The 19974-nt window shown below is 40.4% G+C and overlaps 1 protein-coding gene across 4 annotated transcripts in view; it reads left to right on the top strand.

The window, feature by feature from the left end:
• ZBTB8A (zinc finger and BTB domain containing 8A) overlaps positions 1-19974 on the top strand; it is a 58856-nt gene that overhangs the window by 31661 nt on the left and 7221 nt on the right. For all 4 annotated transcript variants that reach the window (XM_061148468.1, XM_061148466.1, XM_061148467.1 and 1 more), the window contains 2 exons: positions 14363-15186; positions 18033-18202. In XM_061148468.1, coding sequence (XP_061004451.1) covers positions 14364-15186; positions 18033-18202 — 993 coding nt within the window. In that variant the 5' untranslated portion in view covers position 14363. The remainder of the gene's footprint in view (positions 1-14362; positions 15187-18032; positions 18203-19974) is intronic.

The raw sequence follows: 19974 nt of genomic DNA on the forward strand, positions 1-19974 counted from the left end.
CAACTGGGTGAAGAGAGACATAGGACAAGATGCTGAAACCAGGAACTTCTGTCCTGTGGAGTTTGGAGCTGGCAAGTGGGTGAGTTCTGGCTCACCAGCCTGCAAGTTCAGAAACCCTATCCTTGGTTTTTATGGAGGCTTCATCACCTCGGCATGATTGATTAAATCATTGGCCATTGGTGATTGATTCAACCTCCAGTCCCTCTCTCCTCTTTAGAGGTCATGAGGTGGGACTGTTAATCCACTAATTGTTCTCCCTGGCAATCCCCCATTCTTTAGGGGACTCCCAAAATTCACCTTATTGGGACTTCCCTGGTGGTCCAGTGGTTAAGACCCGGCACTCCCAATGCAGGGGGCCTAAGTTCGATCTCTGGTCAGTGAACTTGATCCCAAATGCTACAACTAAAATTCAGTGCAGCCAAATAAATAGTCAAAAAAAAGTCACCTTATTAATATAAACTCAGTTATGGTTGAAAGGGACTTGTTATAAGTAACAAGATGCCCATTTCACCTTCATGGCTCTGATATAATTTCAAATATTATAACACCAGATGCTCCCATTGCTCTCACTGCTTAGAAAATTCCAGGGGTTTGGAGAACTGTGAGCCAGGAACCATGGACAAAGTCCACAATACATATTTTTTTTTCCAAAATACATATTTATTATAAATCACATTTTCACACCCACAAACCCTGAAATATTTCCCATCTGGCCCTTTACAGAAATGAATGACCAGCCTCTGGTCTAGAGAAAAATGATGTCGATTGGATCTGGTCTTTCTATTTCTCTGCTCTGCTTTCCCCAGTGTTGATCCCTTCTCATGTAGGTTCTCTTATGGTGGCAGAAAATCTGCATAGCTCCAGGCTCACATCCTTATAAGATTGGTCTTCTTTCCTAGTTGCTCCAAGAAAAAATGCTAAGACTTGCTTTGATTGAACCTCCTTTTGTGGCCTTGTTTGATATGTCCATCCCCAAACCAATAACTGGCCATGGGAATGCAGTACTCTGATTTGCCAGGTCAAGGTCACAAGTTGCCCTCTAAAGTGATGAGTCGAGTGAGTATCTTCCAGACCCATAAGAAATGAAGAAGTGAAGGGTTGATCCTCTGAAGAAAAGTTGAGGAGCTGTTTCCACAAAAAGGTATTGAATGAGTAGGTGGAGTAGTAGGAATAGAATAATGAGTAAACAGAAGGGAAATGATATAACAGGCCGGTAACCAAAAGTGCCGTTTGAAACAGAATAGCAACTTTTAAATAGCTGCAGCTTCTTCTGTTAATACGGAAACAAATACTTTCCCTTTTCACCAATTCATTTATTTTTAAAAAAATATTTATTTATTTATTTGGCTGTACAGGGTCTTAGCTGTGGCACATGAGATGTTCAATCTCAGTTGCCACATGCAGGATCTTTAGTTGCAGCATGCAAACTCTTAGTTGCAACATGTGAGATCTAGTTCCCTGACCAAGGATCGAACTTGGGACCCCTGCACTGGGAGCATAGAGTCAACCACTGGACCACTAGGGAAGTCCCTCACCAATTCATTTTAAATCAAAATTTAGGTCAACTAAGTGAAATTACTGTTTTTATATATTACAGTTTGATATTGGCAATTTTGTGCAGTTTATATTAGCTTCCTAGGGTGGGCTACAACAAAGCACCACAAAGTGGGTGGCTTAAAACAACTGAAATTTATTCTCTCAGTCTGGAGATTGGAAGTCAGAAACCAAAGTGTCAGCAGGGCCACACTCCCTCCGAAGTCTCCAGGGAAAATCCTTCCAGCTTCTGGTGTTTGCAGGTATTCCTTGACTTGTAGTTGTGTAACTCCAATCTCTACCTCTTCATGTGGCTTTCTTTCTTGTGTGTATTTATGCATCCTCTCTTCTTGGTGTAAGGACACCAGTCATTGAACTTAGGGCCCACCCTAATCCAGTATGGGCTTCCCAGGTGGTGCTAGTGGTAAAGAACCCACCTGCCAGTGCAGGAGACATAAAAGATATGGGTTTGATCCCTGGGTCAGGAAGATCCTCTGGAGGAGGGCATGGCAACCCACTCCATTATTCTTGCCTGGAGAATCCTATGGACAGAGGAGCCTGGAGAGCTACAGTCCATGGGGTCACAAAGAGTCGGACATGACTGAAGTGACTTAGAACACACACTCTAATCCAGTATGAGTTCATCCTAATTATATCTGCAGAGACATTCTTTCCAATAAGGTTACATTCTGAGGTTCCAGGTAGACATGAATTTTGAGGGACAGTATTCAACCCACTACTCAGTTTAGCCATATACTATTGGAGAATTGAAAAAGCAGAAGATTTATCTTTTCAGCTTCTAAATAAGTATAAAAATAAAGACTGGGTTAGTGTGTATTCCGGGAATGCAAAGATGATTCAATATCCAAAAAATCCATTAGTGTAATATATAATTTTAATAGATTGTTATGGGTTGAATTGTGTTCCCCCTAAAAAGATATATTGAAGTCCAAACCTACAGTACCTTATTTGAAAACAGGGTTGTTACAGGTGTAATTAATTAAGATGAGGTCATACTGGAGTATGGCACTTTCATTCAAAATGACTAGGGTCCCTATAAGAAGACATTGTGACGATACAGGAGAGATCTTCCTGCGGAGACACAGAGACACACAGGGAGAAGAAAGCCCTGTGAGGATGGAGCAAAGATTGAGGTTCTGCAGCCACAACCTGAGGAACACTTGGGGCCACCAGAAGACAGGGAAAAGCAAAGGATTCCTCTCTTAAAGGTTTCAGAGGGAGCCTGGCCCTGCTGGCTTTGATTTCAGATCTCTAGACTCCAGACGGTGAGACAGTATGTTTCTGTGTTTTAAGTCACCCAGTTGATGGTATTTTGTTGCAGCAGCCCTAGGAATGGCCATGCCCTCCTCCTTTGGACTTCCCTGGCGGCTCAAATGGTAAAGTGTCTGCCTACAGTGCGGGAGACCTGGGTTCAATCCCTGGGTTGGGAGGATCTTCTGGAGAAGGAAATGGCAACCCACTCCACTACTCTTGCCTGGAAAACCCCATGGACGGAGGAGCCTGGTAGGCTACAGTCCTTGGGGTCGCAAAGAGTTGGACACGACTGAACAACTTCACACTCAGCCCTGGGAAACCAATAGCCAGATTAAGTGGAAAAAAGCATATAAATACAGAATAAGCATTTAATACAATTTAGCACTCATTTATGACCCCAATTTTTAATTAATTCATTTGTTTCTTTATTTTTGGCTGTGCTGGGTCTTTGTTGCTACTCGGGCTTTTCTCTAGTTGTGATGAGCAGGGGCTTCTCTCTACTTGCGGTGCACGGGCTTCTCACTGTGGTGGCTTCCCTTGTTGTGGAACACGGGCTCTAGGACTGATGGGCTTCAGTAGTTGCTGCCCGTGGGCTCAGTGGTTGCAATTCCTTGGCTCCTGAACACAGGCTTAATAGTTGTGCACAGGCTTAGCTGCTCTATGGCACGTGGGATCCTCCTGGACCAAGGATCAAACCCGTCTCCTATATTGGCAGGTGGATTTTTTTACCACTGAACCACCAGAGAAGCCCCTAAACATCATTCTTAATGGCAAGATTTTAGCAACATTTCCACTCAGCCCATGAAGCCTACTAGCCCATTCACTATAGCAAGAAAACCTATAAGCAACAGAAATAAATCTAACAAAAAACATTCAAGGTCATAAAGAAAATAAGGAAACATTACTGAAGAATGTGAAAGAAGACCTAAATGAATGGTGAATTATACCATATTCATGGATAATAAAACAATATTAGAGGTATTTCCCTGGTGGTCCAGTGATTGACTCCATGCTTCCACTGCAGGGGGCACAAGTTCAATCTCTAGTTGGGGAAGTTTCACATGCTATGAAGTGTGGCCAAGAAAAAAAAAAGAAAGAGTATTTTTTTAAGAAAAAGGCTCAGTATTATAAAGATGTATGGTCTCACATAAATTAATCTCTAAATTCAATTCCAGAAATAATCCCTATAGGATATTTTAAAAGTGAAATATGATACGCTTATCATAATTTTTATATAGAAGAACAAGAGACAATCATATTTTTTAATGTTATTTGAAGGAGCCTTATGAGGGAGAGTTTTAGTTTTAGTTTTCTAAATTTAGTTTAAATTTAGAGTTTAAATTTAAACTAAATTTAGAGTTTTAGTAATTAAAGCTGTGCAGTATTGGGGGAGAGAAATAGATGAATTGAACCAAAAAGGGAGCTTAGAAATAGACCCATGAATTTATGGAAACTAGATGTATAACAGAAGTAGCATTACAAATTAGCAGGGAAAGGATTTTCTGTTCAATAAATAGTGCCAGAAAGATTGGTATCTTTATGAAAAATATTAGAATACCATATGCAAAATCAACAGTAGGTTAAAACCCTAAAAGTGAGAAACAGAACTTTATTAATAAAAAAAACTCAATGTCCTTGAGATAGGGATTTCTTAAACAAGATAGAGAAAGCACATTAACAGACTGATACATTTGACCATATTGACACTAAAAGCTGCTGTTTAATAAAAACTCTACCTTTAAGGGAGTTAAAAAGACAGACCACAGATGGGAGAAGATATCTGCAAGACTTATAACTGATAAAGGATTAGTTTGTTGGATATATAAAGGATACCTATAAATCAATAAGAAAAAGATAACCCAGTTTAAAATATAAGAAAGGATATTGTGTAGACCCCTACCAACATTCATACCCTTTGCTGTATGACTTTGCAGTTCTTCCCACTAACAGACCAGAAGATATTTCTTCTCCTCTGTACTTTTGATTTGGCCATGTGATTTGCTTTAGTCTGTTAGGACGTGGTACATATGACACTGTGGCAGCTAACAAGCCTTAGTCTTAAGAGACCTCATGTAGTTCCACTTGGATTTATGTCCTTTAGCCATTGTCGTGAGAAGAAATTGTCCAGGCTGGCCTACTAGTCCCAGGAGGAAGATGTAAGACCATGTAGTAACACAGCCACTTCAGACAAGCTGCCCCATCTAACCCACAAGCACTTGAGCTATATAAATACTTAATTATTGTATAACATTGTTTTGGTGGTTAGTTGTTATGCAGAGGTACTTAGCAAATTGTAATGAGCAAGGAAATTCAGTTAATCATGGTCAACAGACATTAAAAGTTGTTCAGTCCATTCAAATAAAAGCAATAGCATACCATTGTATGCTCATAAGATTGGCAGAATTTTAAAAGTCTGATGACATTAAGTGTTGGCAAAAATTGAGAAGTAGAAATTGATATATACCATTAGTGAAAGTGCACACCTAAAGACTAGGTGACATGATTCAAGCCATTGAGTTGCAAGTTCCCTGAATGTGGCATCTGGAAAAACCTTTTTTTCCCCCCAATAAAAAAAAAGATAAAAATTGCCTGGTAATCGCCTTTTGTCTTTTCATCTTCTTCCTGCCAGGAATATGGATGTGAAGTTGCAAATGGGGCACTCATCTTGCAGCATGAGGTGTTTTAATTTCATTACTTATATTTTTCATATGTTGATTTGATTCCTCTTCAAACCTACCTCTTCTTTTTTCCCCCATTCTTGTGGATAATAATGATAAAGTAAAAGGAGAATAGCTAAAGTAGTACTTCACAAATAACTGCATTTGTGAAGTACTTACTACATACCAAACACTGTTTCAAGTGCTGTAGATATTGGGTTGGCCAAAAAGTTCGTTTGGATTTTTCCAGCTGATGTTACGGAAAAACCTGAAAGAATTTTTGGCCAACCCAGTCCATCAACTCATTCAATCCTCACAGTAATCCTATGAAATAAATGCTATTTTTGCTTCTGTTTTACAGATAAGGAAACAGCGTTACAAAGGTTAAATATTAATACATTGCCCAGGTTCACATAGCTAGAACATAGCTAGAATGAAAGAGCTAGAATTTCAGTCAAGCTACCTGGTTCTAGAGTCTGTGCTCATAACTATATGCTAGTGTATATCACCTTTTATCTTTGATCATTTTAAACACACTTATTTAATAGCCTATTAGATTTTTATTCTGTTTTACTCAAATTTGGGGGTTCTAATTCCCTGCTTGTCACGCCTGCTAGTTCTTCTTTATAACGAACAATTTCCTTATATCTTTTAATATTTTTGACTCTTTCATTCAACAGCATTGATTAAGCATCTGTTGTGTGCTCAAGTGCTGTTCAGGGACCTGGGGATATAAGTAAACAAAACAGGTAAACTCTCTGCTCTCGAGGACCTTAAGTTCTAGAAGGAGGAAACAGAGAGTAGTCAAATAATAAGAGGATAAAGAGTAGGGGGAGGTGCATAGAATGATAAAGGAAAGCGTCTCTGATAAGGTGACATTTGAGCAGAGATCAGAAAATGTGAGAATGGGAGCTATGTGTATATCTGGGGGAAGAATTTCCAAGCAGAGGGGATAGTACCACAAGGCTTCGTGGCAGGAACTTGCCTTACATGTTTGGGAATGAGCTTTGGAGCTGGAATGCTGTGTGTGAGGACTAGAGCAGAGGAGATGCGGGCAGAGGGATACTCCGAGGGACAGGACGCAGATGGTGTAGGGCCTTGCAGGTCCAGAGAGGCACTTGGGATTGGATGGGGAACTTTGGAGAATTTCATGCAGAGGAGTGACTTAATTTCACTTACGTTGTGGAAAGGTCGCTCTGACTGCTGTACTCAGATTAGACACTCCACACATTCATTCTGGGAGAGAAAAGTGTTGTGTAAGACATGAAGTGCTATTTAAAAAATTGCATCTTAAATGTAATGGTTATTTTGGTTTGTTTGTTTGTTTTGACCTTTCTCTTTTGTATCGGGGTACAGCGGATTGACAATGTTGTGATAGTTTTAGGTGAACAGTGAAGGGACTCAGCCATACCTGTATCTGCTCGTGTGCAGACTCAGTCACTCAGCCGTGTCCAGCTCTTTTTGACCTGATGGACTGTAGCCTGCCAGGCTCCATAGAATTTTCCAGGCAAGAATACTGGAGTGGGTTGCTATTTCCTACTCCAGGGGATCTTCCCAACCCAGGGATCGAACCTGCGTCTCTTGTGTCTCCTGCATTGACAGGCAGATTCTTTGCCATGTCACAACCTGGGAACCCTCCATGCTGTGCCATGCTAAGTCGCTTCAGACTCTGTGTGACCCTATGGACTGTAGCCTGCCAGGCTCCTCCGTCCATGGGATTTGGGATTCTCCAGGCAAGAATACCAGAGCGGTTTTCAGGTCCTCTTCCATGGGATCTTCCCAGCCCAGGGATTGAACCTGCATCGCCTAAGTCTCCTGCATTGGCAAGCGGGTTCTTCACCTCCATATGTGTATCCATTCTCCCCAAAACCCCCTCCCATCCAGGATGTCACATAACATTGAGTAGAGTTCTATGGGCTATACATTATTAGATCCTGTTGGTTATCCATTTTAAATATAGCATTGTGTACATGTCCTTTCCAAACTCCCTAACTATCCCATCCCCCCTGCTACTGCTAAGTCACTTCAGTCGTGTCCGACTCTATGCGACCCCATAGACGGCAGCCCACCAGGCTCCGCCGTCCCTGGGATTCTCCAGGCAAGAACACTGGAGTGGGTTGCCATTTCCTTCTCCAATGCATGAAAGTGAAAAGTGAAAGTGAAGTTGCTCAGTCATGTCCGACTCTTAGCGACCCCATGGACTGCAGCCCACCAGGCTCCTCCATCCATGGGATTTTCCAGGCAAGAGTACTGGAGTGGGGTGGCATTGCCTTCTCCAAATAGCCCGGTTACTGTCATTTAAAGCTTATGAAAGTTGTCAAGGCTTAGATGTGGTCAATTACATCCTCCAACCCCATTGAAGGCACACACACACACAAGCTGCTAAATGGTCATACAAGTAGAATACAGATCTTTGACCCACTGGGATCATACCAGTGGTAGATTGGTTTGGGTTACCTGTAATTTGTTAACATGTATGACCTTAAATTCATGGGAATCCCAGGCTACACCTTCGTATCATCCCTGTAGATGTCAAGGCCATAAATTAGTGCCACAAATCCACTGAGTCCCATGCCAATCACTCTTTCTAAGGGTAATAACAGGCATAGTTCGTAAAGCACCCAGCCTTGTCTCATAATTACCAGGTTGATAATTTTTAGTATGATTTAACCATTCCCAACATAGAGGAGCCTTTAAACTTAAATGACCATAGCCTTGTGTTAACCATGTAGATCCTCCCCATAATTGTAGGAGTTTTGCTTTTAATAGATGAGAAGTTAATTTTTTATTGAGACTTAGCTCATCACTCCGATTGAGTTTAAATGACCCTAAGAGAAAACTTAAATCTATGGCCAGTCTCAGAGCAGGTATTTTTAATTGGCCAGGTGAGAGGATCCCATGTAGAATTATTATGAATAGATAGAACATGATAGAACACTCATCTAAAACAAATTTCCTAGGGGGTATCCAATCAGAGCCCTAAAGAACAGAAATCCACCAAGGTAACCCAGAAGTAATAGGCACAGGTAATTGGCCACAACCCAACAATTGGATTGAGTTTTAAACTAGCATAGAATCATGTCCATGATAGAAAACATGTGATTGATAGGCATAGGTCCAAGGAATCAAGAAAACATAAATGATCATAAAAGTCAGATTAGCATCTTGGGCAAACTGTCTACTTATGATGTCATCTTCTTCTCATCCTAGTGTAGTGTAGTTTCCCCTGTTTGAGCATTGTTTTAAGGTGAGTTTGAGGTCAGCAGGCCTCTCTATGGACCAGTCCAGCTTAGGGGCCTTTGGAAGTGGGATTTAACTGAAGAGTCAATTTCCCTTCAGTTTCACTGGGCATGAGCTAGTTCAGAGTACCTGATAGAAAGGTCCTTCCATCCAGGTTGGAGACAGTTCCTTAAATTATGTCTTCTTCCAGTCTTGATTGAAGGTCATGTGTAAGGCATGTGATCTTCATCCAAAGAAAGATTACTGCAATAAGCTTCAGAAACAACCCTAGAGTGTCCCAAATTTGTCTGTACTCCCCAAGGAGGTGGATGGGTCCACGGGGCCGCTGGTGGTACCAAAGCTCTGGATCCTTGTGCAGTCCAGTTGAAGGAAGGAAATCCACTCTGGGTCCCTTCGTGGTCGCCATAAGTGTCAACTAAAAAAAGATGTACAACTTGAGAGCTGTGAGTTAAGTTTTAATTTGGGCCAAAATGAGGACTGCAGCCCGGGAGGCAGTATCTCAGATGGCTCTAGCAACCATAAATTCGTTCTTTAAGTCTGTGCGTCTCTTTCTGTTTTATAAGTAAGTTCATTTGTATCATTTCTTTCTAGATTCCACATATAAGGGATATCATACAATATTTCTCTTTGTCTGACTGACTTCACTCAGTATGACACTCACTGGGTCCATCCGTGTCGCTGCAAATGGCATTATTTCTTTGTTTTTAATGAAAAGAAGGCTGAGTAATATTCCATTGTATATTTGTACCATATCTTCTTTATCCATTCCTCTGTCCATGGACATTTAGTTTGCTTCTATGTCTTGGCTATTATAAACAGTGCTGCAATGAACATAGATGTGTGTGTATCTTTTGGATCATGTTTATCTGCAGATATATGCCCAGGAGCTGGATTGCAGGGTCATTTGGTAGCTCTATTTTTAGTGTTTTTAGGAACCTTCATAGTGTTCTCCATAGTGGCTGTACCAATTTACATTCCCACCAACAGTGTAGGAGGGTTCCCTTCTCTCCACAACCTCTCCAGCACTTACTATTTGTGAATTTTTTGATGATAGCCATTCTGAGTGGCTTAAAGAGATGTCTTGTAGTTTAGATTTCTATTTCTTTAGTAATTAGTGATGCTGAACATCTTTTCATGTGCCTATTGGCCATCTGTTTGTCTTCTTTAGCTCAGCTAGTAAAGAATTTGCCTGCAATGCAGAAGTCCAGTTCAATTCCTGGGTTGGGAAGATCTGCTGGAGAAGGGATAGGCTACCCACTCCAGTATTCTTGGGCTTCCCTTGTGCTCAGCTGGTAAAGAATCCTCCTGCAATGCGGGAGACCTGGGTTCAATCCCTGGGTTGGGAAGATTCCCTGGAGAAGGGAACAGCTACCCACTCCATTATTCTGGCCTGGAGAATTTCATGGACTGGATGTATAGTCCATAGCATCGGAAAGAGTCGGACACTGAGTGACTTTCACTTTCATGTCTTCTTTGGAGAAGAGATTATACAGGTCTTTTACTCATTTTTTAAGTGGGCTGTTTGTTTTGATGCTGTTAAGTGTCATAAACTGTAATTTTGGAGACTAATCCCGTATCAGTCACATCATTTGCAAATATTAATATTTTCTCCCAATTTGTGTGTTGTCTTTTCATTTTGTTCATTGTTTCCTTTGCTGTGCAAAAGGTTTTGAGTTTAAGTGGGTCCCACTTGTTTATTTTTGTTTTTATTCCCATTATTCTGGAAGATAGATCAAGAAAGATATTGCCGTGATTTATGTCAGAGAGTGTTCTGCCTATGTTTTCCTCTAGAAGTTTTATATTAAAAGTGTCCAGTCTCACATTTAAGTCTTTAATCCATGGTTATTTTTTAACATGATAACTATGGCATAAGCATAAGTTGAGTATTATGCAGCCTGGAGAAAATCTGCACTTTATGAAGGATGATTCCGTGACATCAAGGTTAACTATAAGGAGAACAAGAAGAAAGTTACTTCTTGAAGACAACACTCAACAAGAAAACCTTGAAGATGCTGACACCCCAGGTCTTTCCAGTGCCCAAATGAAGCTGCATGGTCAACAAATGCCTAAATTGGTATTTATGGCACCAGAATTTATATCAGGTTTTCCTTACCTAGCTTAGGGAAACTTCTTGTGCAGAGATGTCCCATTGTTTTTTAAGGATATCCTCATTTTTAAGATTTGGGGATTCTGATTCTTCAAGTGGTTCCTCTTACTAACAAATGACCAATATTTGTTAAATGTTTCTTTGTATGTACCAAAAAGTATTTAAAATTCTGCCAATTTCACTTCATATCAGTTACTTCCACCTATTACTCAGTCCTAACTTGACTACTTATTTATTCATTATTTCAACCAACACATCTTGACCACCTACCATATGCAGCTTGCAGGCTATTGATTATAGGTGACAGACTAAAGCAGTATCTGCAGTAGTGGACAGAAGTGGTAGGATTTTGGATTTATTTTGAAGGTAAAGCTGACAACACAGAATCAAAGATGACTCTTAATGCTTTGGGTCTAAATAAGTGGGATGAAGTTACCATTTCCTGGGATGGATAAGACCGTAGAAAAGGCAGGTTTAAGATGAGGATGAATGAAGAGTATGGTTTTGGATATGTTGAGCTCAGGATGCCTATTAAATATCTAAGTGGTGATGCACGTAAATATATAAGTCTGGAGCTCAGGGAAGAGGTTGGGGCTAGATGTATACATTTGTGAGTTTTAAGCTCAAAGATAGTATTTAAAACTATGAGCCTGGATGAGATCACATAGGGAATGATATAAGTAGAGGAAAGGTCTGAGCCTGAGGCCAAGGACATTCCAGCTATAGAGGAGAAAAAATTTTCTTTGACCTTCTTCCTTGCCTGTATCTGAAAATTAAAGAGACAGATTAGCAGGAGAAATATATACGAATTTACTCAAAGTAAGTTTTACATGACACAGTAGGCTTCATAAGGAAATGAAGACCCAAAGAGACAGATTTGTGTGTTTTTTGCTAGGCTTGATGAAGCGTGGACAGTCATGGGAAAGAATGTGGTAGATAAGGAGTAAGAGGTAAACTCAGTGAACTGGGACACTCAGTATAGCCTGTTTGTTCAGATTCTTCTCAGCATCCCTTCATTTCCTGAGATAAGGAGGCTCCTTTCCTCTGTGTCTAGGGAGGACACCTCTCACCTGGGATTTGTGATCTGATGCAGCAGAGAAGGGAGGGGGTGTCAGAGTGACCTTCCTTGCTTCTGCCTATTTACTCAGACTCCTTCAGTTCATAACATTCACTGCCAAGGTGCCATATTTGGGGGTAGCATGTCCTGAATCCCATAGCACTTAGAGATTAGACAAGGAAGAACCAGGAGAGGAGACTGAGAAGTGGGCAATAGGAGAAGAACCATGAAGGAGTGGTATCCTGGCAGCCAAGTAAGTGAAACAAGGGTTTCAGGTTGAAAAGAATGATCCACTGTTGTCAGTGAAACAGGACAAAGAAGTGACCGTTGGATTTGACAACATGCAAGTTACTAATAATCTTTCCAAAAAATGGATTTTGATGGATGGGCATGAAAACCTGATGAGAATAGGAGAAGTGAAGCTAGCAAATGAAAAAAAAAACAAGACAAAAACTCTTTCTATGCATTTTGTGTAAGGCAAGCAGAGAAATGGAGTAGCAACCAGAAATAGATGTGAAGTCAGTGAGAGTTTTATTATGTTTTTGTAGTTTTTTATTTGGCTGTACTGGGTCTTCACGGCTTTATGTGAACTTTCTGTAGCAGCGACTAGTGGAGTCTACTTTTGGCCACGCACGGCTTCTCTTGCTGCGGAGCCCTAGAGCGCGGTGGCTCAGTAGTGATGCACGGGCTCAGTTGCTCCGAGGCATGTGAAATCTCCCTGGTCCTGGGATCAAACCTGCATTGGCAGGCGGATTCTTAACCACTGGACCATCATGGAAGTCCCATCAAGGGGAGTTTTTATGGTAGGAGATATTAGACATCATGGTGTTACAACATTGGAAATGAGCTAGCCACTCTATATAGAGAATGACTTTGAGTTCAGTTTAAGCAAAGCTTATTTTCCACCTGGTTCAGTATCCTTGCCTGGAGAATTCCGTGGACAGAGTAACCTGGCGGGCTACAGTCCATGGGGTCCCAAAGAGTCAGACATGACTGAGTGACTAACACTTTTACTTTTTTTGGGTTCTGAGAGCTTCCCTCCTAAACAGTTTGGCATTTGCTTCTGCAAGGTGTCCCCATGGACACCACCAGCCCAAGACTCATTCTCATGTTAATTTTTCAGCTTGAGGTTTTCCACACCAAGCAAGCAAAATAAATTTGGACTCCAGAACTTCACAAAGCACAACCTTGGGTTTGATATCTCACCTGGGGACTTTTTTTCCCTCAACCAAGGCCCTACAAAGACAAACTTTCTTTGCCTTTTCTCTGGACTTAGGGGCAAAGTTATTCTATTTTCAATAACCCTTAGAGGGTTCCAGTTTCTGTTACTGATAAAAACCAGAGCCCATGTTGCTGCCCCAGCAACTCAGCCATACCTTTAAAGTTTTGACTGAATTTTAGCCAGCATCTCTAGAGATTTGTGACCAGAAGTTTCAGTACTTTCTAGACCACCATTTTGCTATAATCAGAAATCATCTCCCTTCATTCTTCACCTGGCTAATTCCTAATTGCCTTTGAGGTCTCAACTTAAATGTGACTTCTCAGAGAGGTATTCCCTAACACACTCCATCCCAATCTAAACTAGTTTATAGTTTTATACCAAGAGCACCCTCCTTCTGTCTTAGCACTTGTCATTTATAACTCCACATGAATATTTGTTTAATGCTGATACTCCCTTTAGGTTAAAAACTACATAGAGGCAAGAAAGAAGCCTATTTAGTTTACCATATAGCAGGTCTGATTTATAGAAGATGCTCAATCCAGGTTCTGTGACTGAACAAATGATTGTCTAAAAATCAAACAACTAAGAGTAGAATTAACTACCCTTCCCTGGTGGCTCAGCTGGTAAAGAATCTGCCTGCAATGAGGGAGACCTGGGTTCGATCCCTGGATTGGGAACATTCCCCTGGAGAAGAGAACGGCTATCCACTCCAGTATTCTGGCCTGAAGAATTCCATGGACTGTATAGTCCATGGGATCGCAAAGAGTCAGAGGACTTCCTAGGTGGCTCAGTGGTAAAGAATCTGCCTGCTAATGCAAGAGACACAGGAGATGCCAGTTCCATCCCTGGGTCAGGAAGATCCCCTGGAGAAGGAAATGGCAACCCACTCCAGTAGTCTTGCCTGGAAAATCCCATGGACACAGGAACCTGGCGGGCTTCAGTCCATGGAGTCTCAAAGAGTCAGACACAATTGAGCACTTACACACAAGAGTAGAGTAGGGACTTCACTGCCTGTCCAGTGGTTAAGACTCTACATTTCTACTGCCAGGGGCACGGGTTTGATCCCTGGTCAGGGAACTAAGTTTCCACATAAAAAGAGTATTACATGGTATCCTGAAACCTATTATCTTCTGTGTCTTGGAGATGATATTCTCTAAGGAGAAAGTATTTTTAATGGAAAAAGGACAGCGGTTTCTGTCATTTCACTTGGCTCGTCTTAGAGAAGCCGTGTTACTCCAGTGTTGGTAACCACTGTGTCTTTTCTTCTCTAGAATGGAGATCTCCTCTCATCAGTCTCACCTCCTGCAACAACTGAATGAGCAGCGCAGGCAGGATGTATTTTGTGACTGCAGTATTCTGGTTGAAGGGAAGGTCTTCAAAGCCCATCGAAATGTCTTATTTGCTAGTAGCGGCTACTTTAAAATGCTTCTTTCTCAGAACTCCAAGGAGACAAGTCAGCCGACTACAGCGACATTTCAGGCCTTCTCCCCTGACACTTTTACAGTTATCCTGGACTTTGTCTATTCCGGCAAGCTCTCTCTCACGGGTCAGAATGTCATAGAAGTGATGTCAGCTGCTAGCTTCCTTCAGATGACTGATGTCATCAGTGTATGTAAGACCTTTATTAAATCTTCGTTAGACATTAGTGAGAAAGAAAAGGATCGCTATTTCAGCCTCTCTGATAAAGATGCCAATTCTAATGGTATAGAACGCTCCTCTTTTTATAGCAGTGGATGGCAAGATGAAAGCAGTTCTCCTCGTTCTCACCTAAGCCCAGATCAAGGAACAGGTATAATAAGCGGGAAATCTTGGAGTAAGTATAATTACCATCCAGCCTCCCAAAGGAATACTCAACAGCCTCTGGCCAAGCATGAACAAAGGAAAGATTCCATTAAAAAGTCCAAACATTTGAGGTTGTCACAGCCCTCTGAAATGGCTCATTATAAGTCAAGCAAACGAGAAGCACGGACATCTGATTCTTCCAGCCACGTTTCCCAGTCTGAAGAACAGGCACAGATGAATGTGGAAATGGACTCTACTCCTGTTAGCTATCAGTATGGTCAAGGATCTGATGTCACGTCAAGAAGTTTTCCAGGTACCCAAATAGAGAATTAGTCCTCTTAATCAGGTTCTAAGACTCCAGTGTAAATCAATCCTATCTCAACATGCCCTTGCTTTTAAGGCAGTTGAACCAAGTGTGTTTTTTTCCCCCTTTTTAAAAGGTCATACTTCTCTAATGAAATCTATACGTAAAAGGTAAATTTTTAAAATTAAAATATTGGATAAATTTAGTAAGTCAAAACAATAAGAGTTCTGAGGGTCAGAAACCCATGATTTTCCAGACCTGCTTTTCTGTAGATGATTAGATTACTGTTAGATGTTTAAAGCTCTTTTGTAAATGGCTCAGTTCTAACATATATTCAGTTTCTTTTTAAAAGTTTTATATTGTAGTACAGCTGATTAACAATGTTAGTCTCAGATGTACAGCAAAGTGATTCAGTTATACACCACACTTTCACTTTAAATAGTTTATTTTTTTTTCTGAGTATTCACTCAGGAGGAGTATTTTTATATAGAAAAATTAAATAGAGCAATCATGCATATTGGCAAAGGTTCACAGCCCTAATACCTAAAATAAATTAAATCTGATTTTAAGATATAAATGCATAATTTTTAAAAACATAACATTGATACTGTAACTCTGTGTGAAACACCATGAGATATCTCATTTCTATGATAGTAAAATGCAGAGAAATTATGTAGGCTGATAGTTTCAAAGTAGAGAACAAGGATTAGAAATGCACAGCATCTAATCCTCCCAATTAATCAGTTAGCAGATTTGCTTAGTAGTTTGAAAAGTGAAAGTGAAAGTTGCTCAGTTGTGTCCAAGTCTTTGCGATCCCATAGACTATACAGTCCATGGAATTCTTCAGGCCAGAATATTGGAGTGAGGAGCCTTTCCCTTCTCCATGGGATCTTCCCAACCCAGGGATCAAACCCAGGTCTCCTGCATTGCAGGCAGATTATTTACCAGCTGAGCTATAAGGAAAGCCCAAGCATACTGGAGTAGGTAGCCTACCCCTTCTCCAGCCGATCATCCCAACCCAGGAATTGAACCGGGGTCTCCTGCATTGTAGGTGGATTCTTTACTAACTGAGCTATCAGGGAAGCCACGCTTAATAGTTTACATGTGAATTTAAAGGAAAATTGTGATAAAATTAAACTGCAGAGCATAATATTTAGAAAGAATTCCAAATATATATATATATATATAAGTACAGAGAATAGTATAATTAACCCCATGCACCTATTATTACCCAGTCCCACTCATGACCAGTCTTGTACCTCTGCCCTTGACTCTTCCCCCTTGTTAATAATTTTTATTGTACGTAGGATATTCAGATACAAACAGTTTTTATGTACATTATTTGAAAACAGCATCCACTGTATCTCTGCTCTGCTCTGTTCAGTCATGTCCAACTCTTTGTGACCCTTTGGTTCCACCAGGCTCCTCTGTCCATAGGATTTTTCAGGTAAGAATACTGGAGTGGCTTACCATTTTCTCTTCCAAATCTTCCCCTTTTTAAGTAAATCTCAAACATCATATGCCTTCATCTGTAAATATTTCAGAATGTGTCCCTAAAATATAAACTTAAAAAAACTATAATACCATTATTATCATATGTAAATAAAATTAACAAGTCCTTAATATCACTAAAAGCCAGTCAATATTCACATTTCCCTGGTTGTGATATAAATTTTAGAAAATAATCTTGTTGCAGATAACATATTTAAAAATAATAGCCACCCCAACCGACTTTCACTAATCACATTTTCCTATAGGATACTCACATGAAAATACTTAAGATTGTATCATATTGCAAAGCTTATTGAAAATCCAGAGGAGCTCTACCACTGACCAAGGCAAATAGAAATAACAGAGTAAATATGGGAAATCTTTGTCGCATTTTAAAACAGCAAAAAAGTTATCCTGTCTTGGGCTTTGCACTTTTATAATTCTAAGTTATTTAAATCTAACTTCAATAATGAACAGTTGAGGGACTCCCTTGGTGGTTCAGTTGCTCAGACTCTGCACTTCCAGTGCAAGGAGCATGAGTTCAATCCCTGGTGGTGGAACTAAGATCCCACATGTCATATGGCACAGCCAAAAAATAAAATCAAATAAAATAACAGTAAGAATAATAAAATAATTTTTAAAAAAAATAAATGACAGCTGAATTTAACTATTAAATTGATGATGTTTGCCTCCAACTATTAGTGACATTTTGAATCCATATGAGTTTTAAAACTAAAGGTCAAAATATCCTTGAAACTTTTTCACCTTTGAAAGAAAAGCAGTACAACTGTATGACAAGTAAGAGCAGGGGGGATAAATATGTGTAAATAAAATAAGTTACTTAAAAACATAAACAGTGAACACTTTAACTTTTGGAGCGTGTCTACAGTTTTAAAATCGTAAAGAATCCACCTGCTAATGCAGGAGACACAGGTTCGACTGCTGGGGAGGGAAAAATCCCCTGGAGAAGGAAATGGCAACCCCAACTCCAGCATTCTTGCCTGGAAAATTTTATGGACAGAAGCCTGGTGGGCTATAGTCCATGGGGTCGTAAAGAGTTGGACACAATTGAACGATTAAACATGCAGCTACCACTTTACTTTTCAAATCCAGTGACTCTAAGACATTAAATAAAAAGATAAGTGGGACAGTGTAAATTACCCAGACTTTGTAAATAAATCAGATCCTGAAGTTATAGTTCTGTACTTAGGGTAACATCAACAATCTAGTCTTTGTAAAATGTCTTCCTTCTCCTTTTTGCCTACCTTTGTGAGACTGGACTCGCCAGCCCCTTTTGGATTCTTGACGTTATTAGAATTGTGGTGACGAACTTTCCGGTAATTTGATCAAACTGTCTCTGACAGATGACCTGCCCAGGATGAGGTTCAAGTGTCCGTACTGCACACACGTGGTGAAGCGGAAGGCAGACCTCAAGCGCCATCTTCGTTGTCACACTGGAGAAAGACCCTACCCCTGTCAAGCTTGTGGGAAAAGATTTAGCCGGCTCGACCATCTAAGTAGCCATTTTCGAACAGTATGTATATGGTTTTTCATTGTTTCACTTTTAGGAAATAGATGCATTTATCTGCCTTAGGATAATCGAGTTTGCTAGGAAAATCTTTTCATATAACTCTACAATATTTTTTTAAATTTCCAATTTAATGTTTTTACTTTGCTCGTAATGCATTATCTTATTTGTTGATTTTATTTCTTGGCTGCTCAGGATCTTTGTTGCTGCATGAAGGCTTTCGCTAGTTGGGGCAATCAGGGGCTACTCTCTAGTTGTGGCGTGCTGGCTTCTTATTGTGGTGGCTTCTCTTGTGAAACACGGGCTCTAGAGGACAGGCTTCAGTAGTTGTGGCGCACAGGCTTCGTTGCCCAACAACATGTGGGATCTTCTTGGACCAGGGATTGAACCCCTGTCCCCTTCATTGACAGGGGTATCCTTAACCACTGGACCACCAGGGAAGTCCCTATATATTTTTAAAAACAGATTTTTTTAGTCTCCTTTGAAACCTTGAAGTAAGGGATGTTCTTTTTTTTAAAAGCTCTTATTTATTCTTGGCTGCGCTGAATCTTCGTTGCTGCGAGCAGACTTTGTCTAGTTGTGAGAGGGGGCTACGTTTGTTAGGGTGTGTGGGGCTCTCCTTGCGGTGGCTTCTCTTGTTGCGGAGCAGGGGCTCTAGAGCACAGATTCAGTAGTTGTGCACAGGCCTAGTCACCCCGTGGCATGTGGAATCTTCCTGGACTAGGAACTGAACCTGTGTCCCCTGCATTGGTAGGCGGACTCTAGACATTGGACCACCAGGAAAGTCCAAGCGACATTCTTTTGAATATCCATCTCAATTCACTTAAAATCTAACGTGTTTTTATATGCCAGTCATTTCAGAGCCGAAGATAATGTAAATTATAAAAATGTGTAGGTCAGAATCACCGCTGCAGATACTCAGCGTCCACTAGTGATTCGTGAATCCTTGTCTGGTAGGCTGTCAGTCTGGTTTCTGCTGTCTGACGTCCACATCATACCCTCTTCGTCACGCCTCTCCAGTTTCTCCAGTCTCCTCAAAGAAGGGAATAAGAAGGATTAGAGAGTGACTCTCAATCAGGGAGTGGGCTGTCAACAGTCAGAAAGATCTCAGGGAATTTTCTGTTCAGTGCTTTGGTGGTTTAATAAGGTAGTGACATAGGATTTATTCCGCTGTTCATCTTGCAGCAAGAATTTTTTTCAAAATCTGTGAAGTATTACTCATACTTTTATTCCACTTATACAAACTCCTTTTAATTTTGAAGGGCATTGGGTCACTTGGTGCATTACTTTATAGTTATTTATTCAACAAATATATATTGAGCATGCTATGGGCCAGACCCTTTTCTACATGCTAGGTATACGGCAGTGAGCAAAACAAACTCTGCCTTCCTTAATTTCTGAAGCTAAATTTTTTAAAATTTAAATAACCTTTTATTATTCCAAAAGCAATAAATACGCATTATAAAAAGCAAGAAAATAAATAGAAGTAAGAATAAGAAAATAAAAATATCATATTTACCACCTAGATAGTACCATTCTTAACACTTTATCATGAGGCTTCCCTGGTGGTTCAGTGGTAAAGAATGTGCCTGAGACACGGGTTTGATCCCTGGTCTGGGAATATTACTGAGCCAGTTGTTTTACAAAACATCCTACATCTGGGTTTCTCTGCTTGCTTCTACATGGTGTCATTTAGCTTGTCCTTCTATCCCCCCCTGCATTTTCCAAAAACTAGACATTTAGTCTAAAGGCTTAATGAATTCAAGTTAAATACTTTC

The sequence above is a fragment of the Dama dama genome, chromosome 8 (genome assembly GCF_033118175.1).
Source record: "Dama dama isolate Ldn47 chromosome 8, ASM3311817v1, whole genome shotgun sequence".
In the NCBI taxonomy this organism is placed as follows: Eukaryota; Metazoa; Chordata; class Mammalia; order Artiodactyla; family Cervidae; genus Dama; species Dama dama.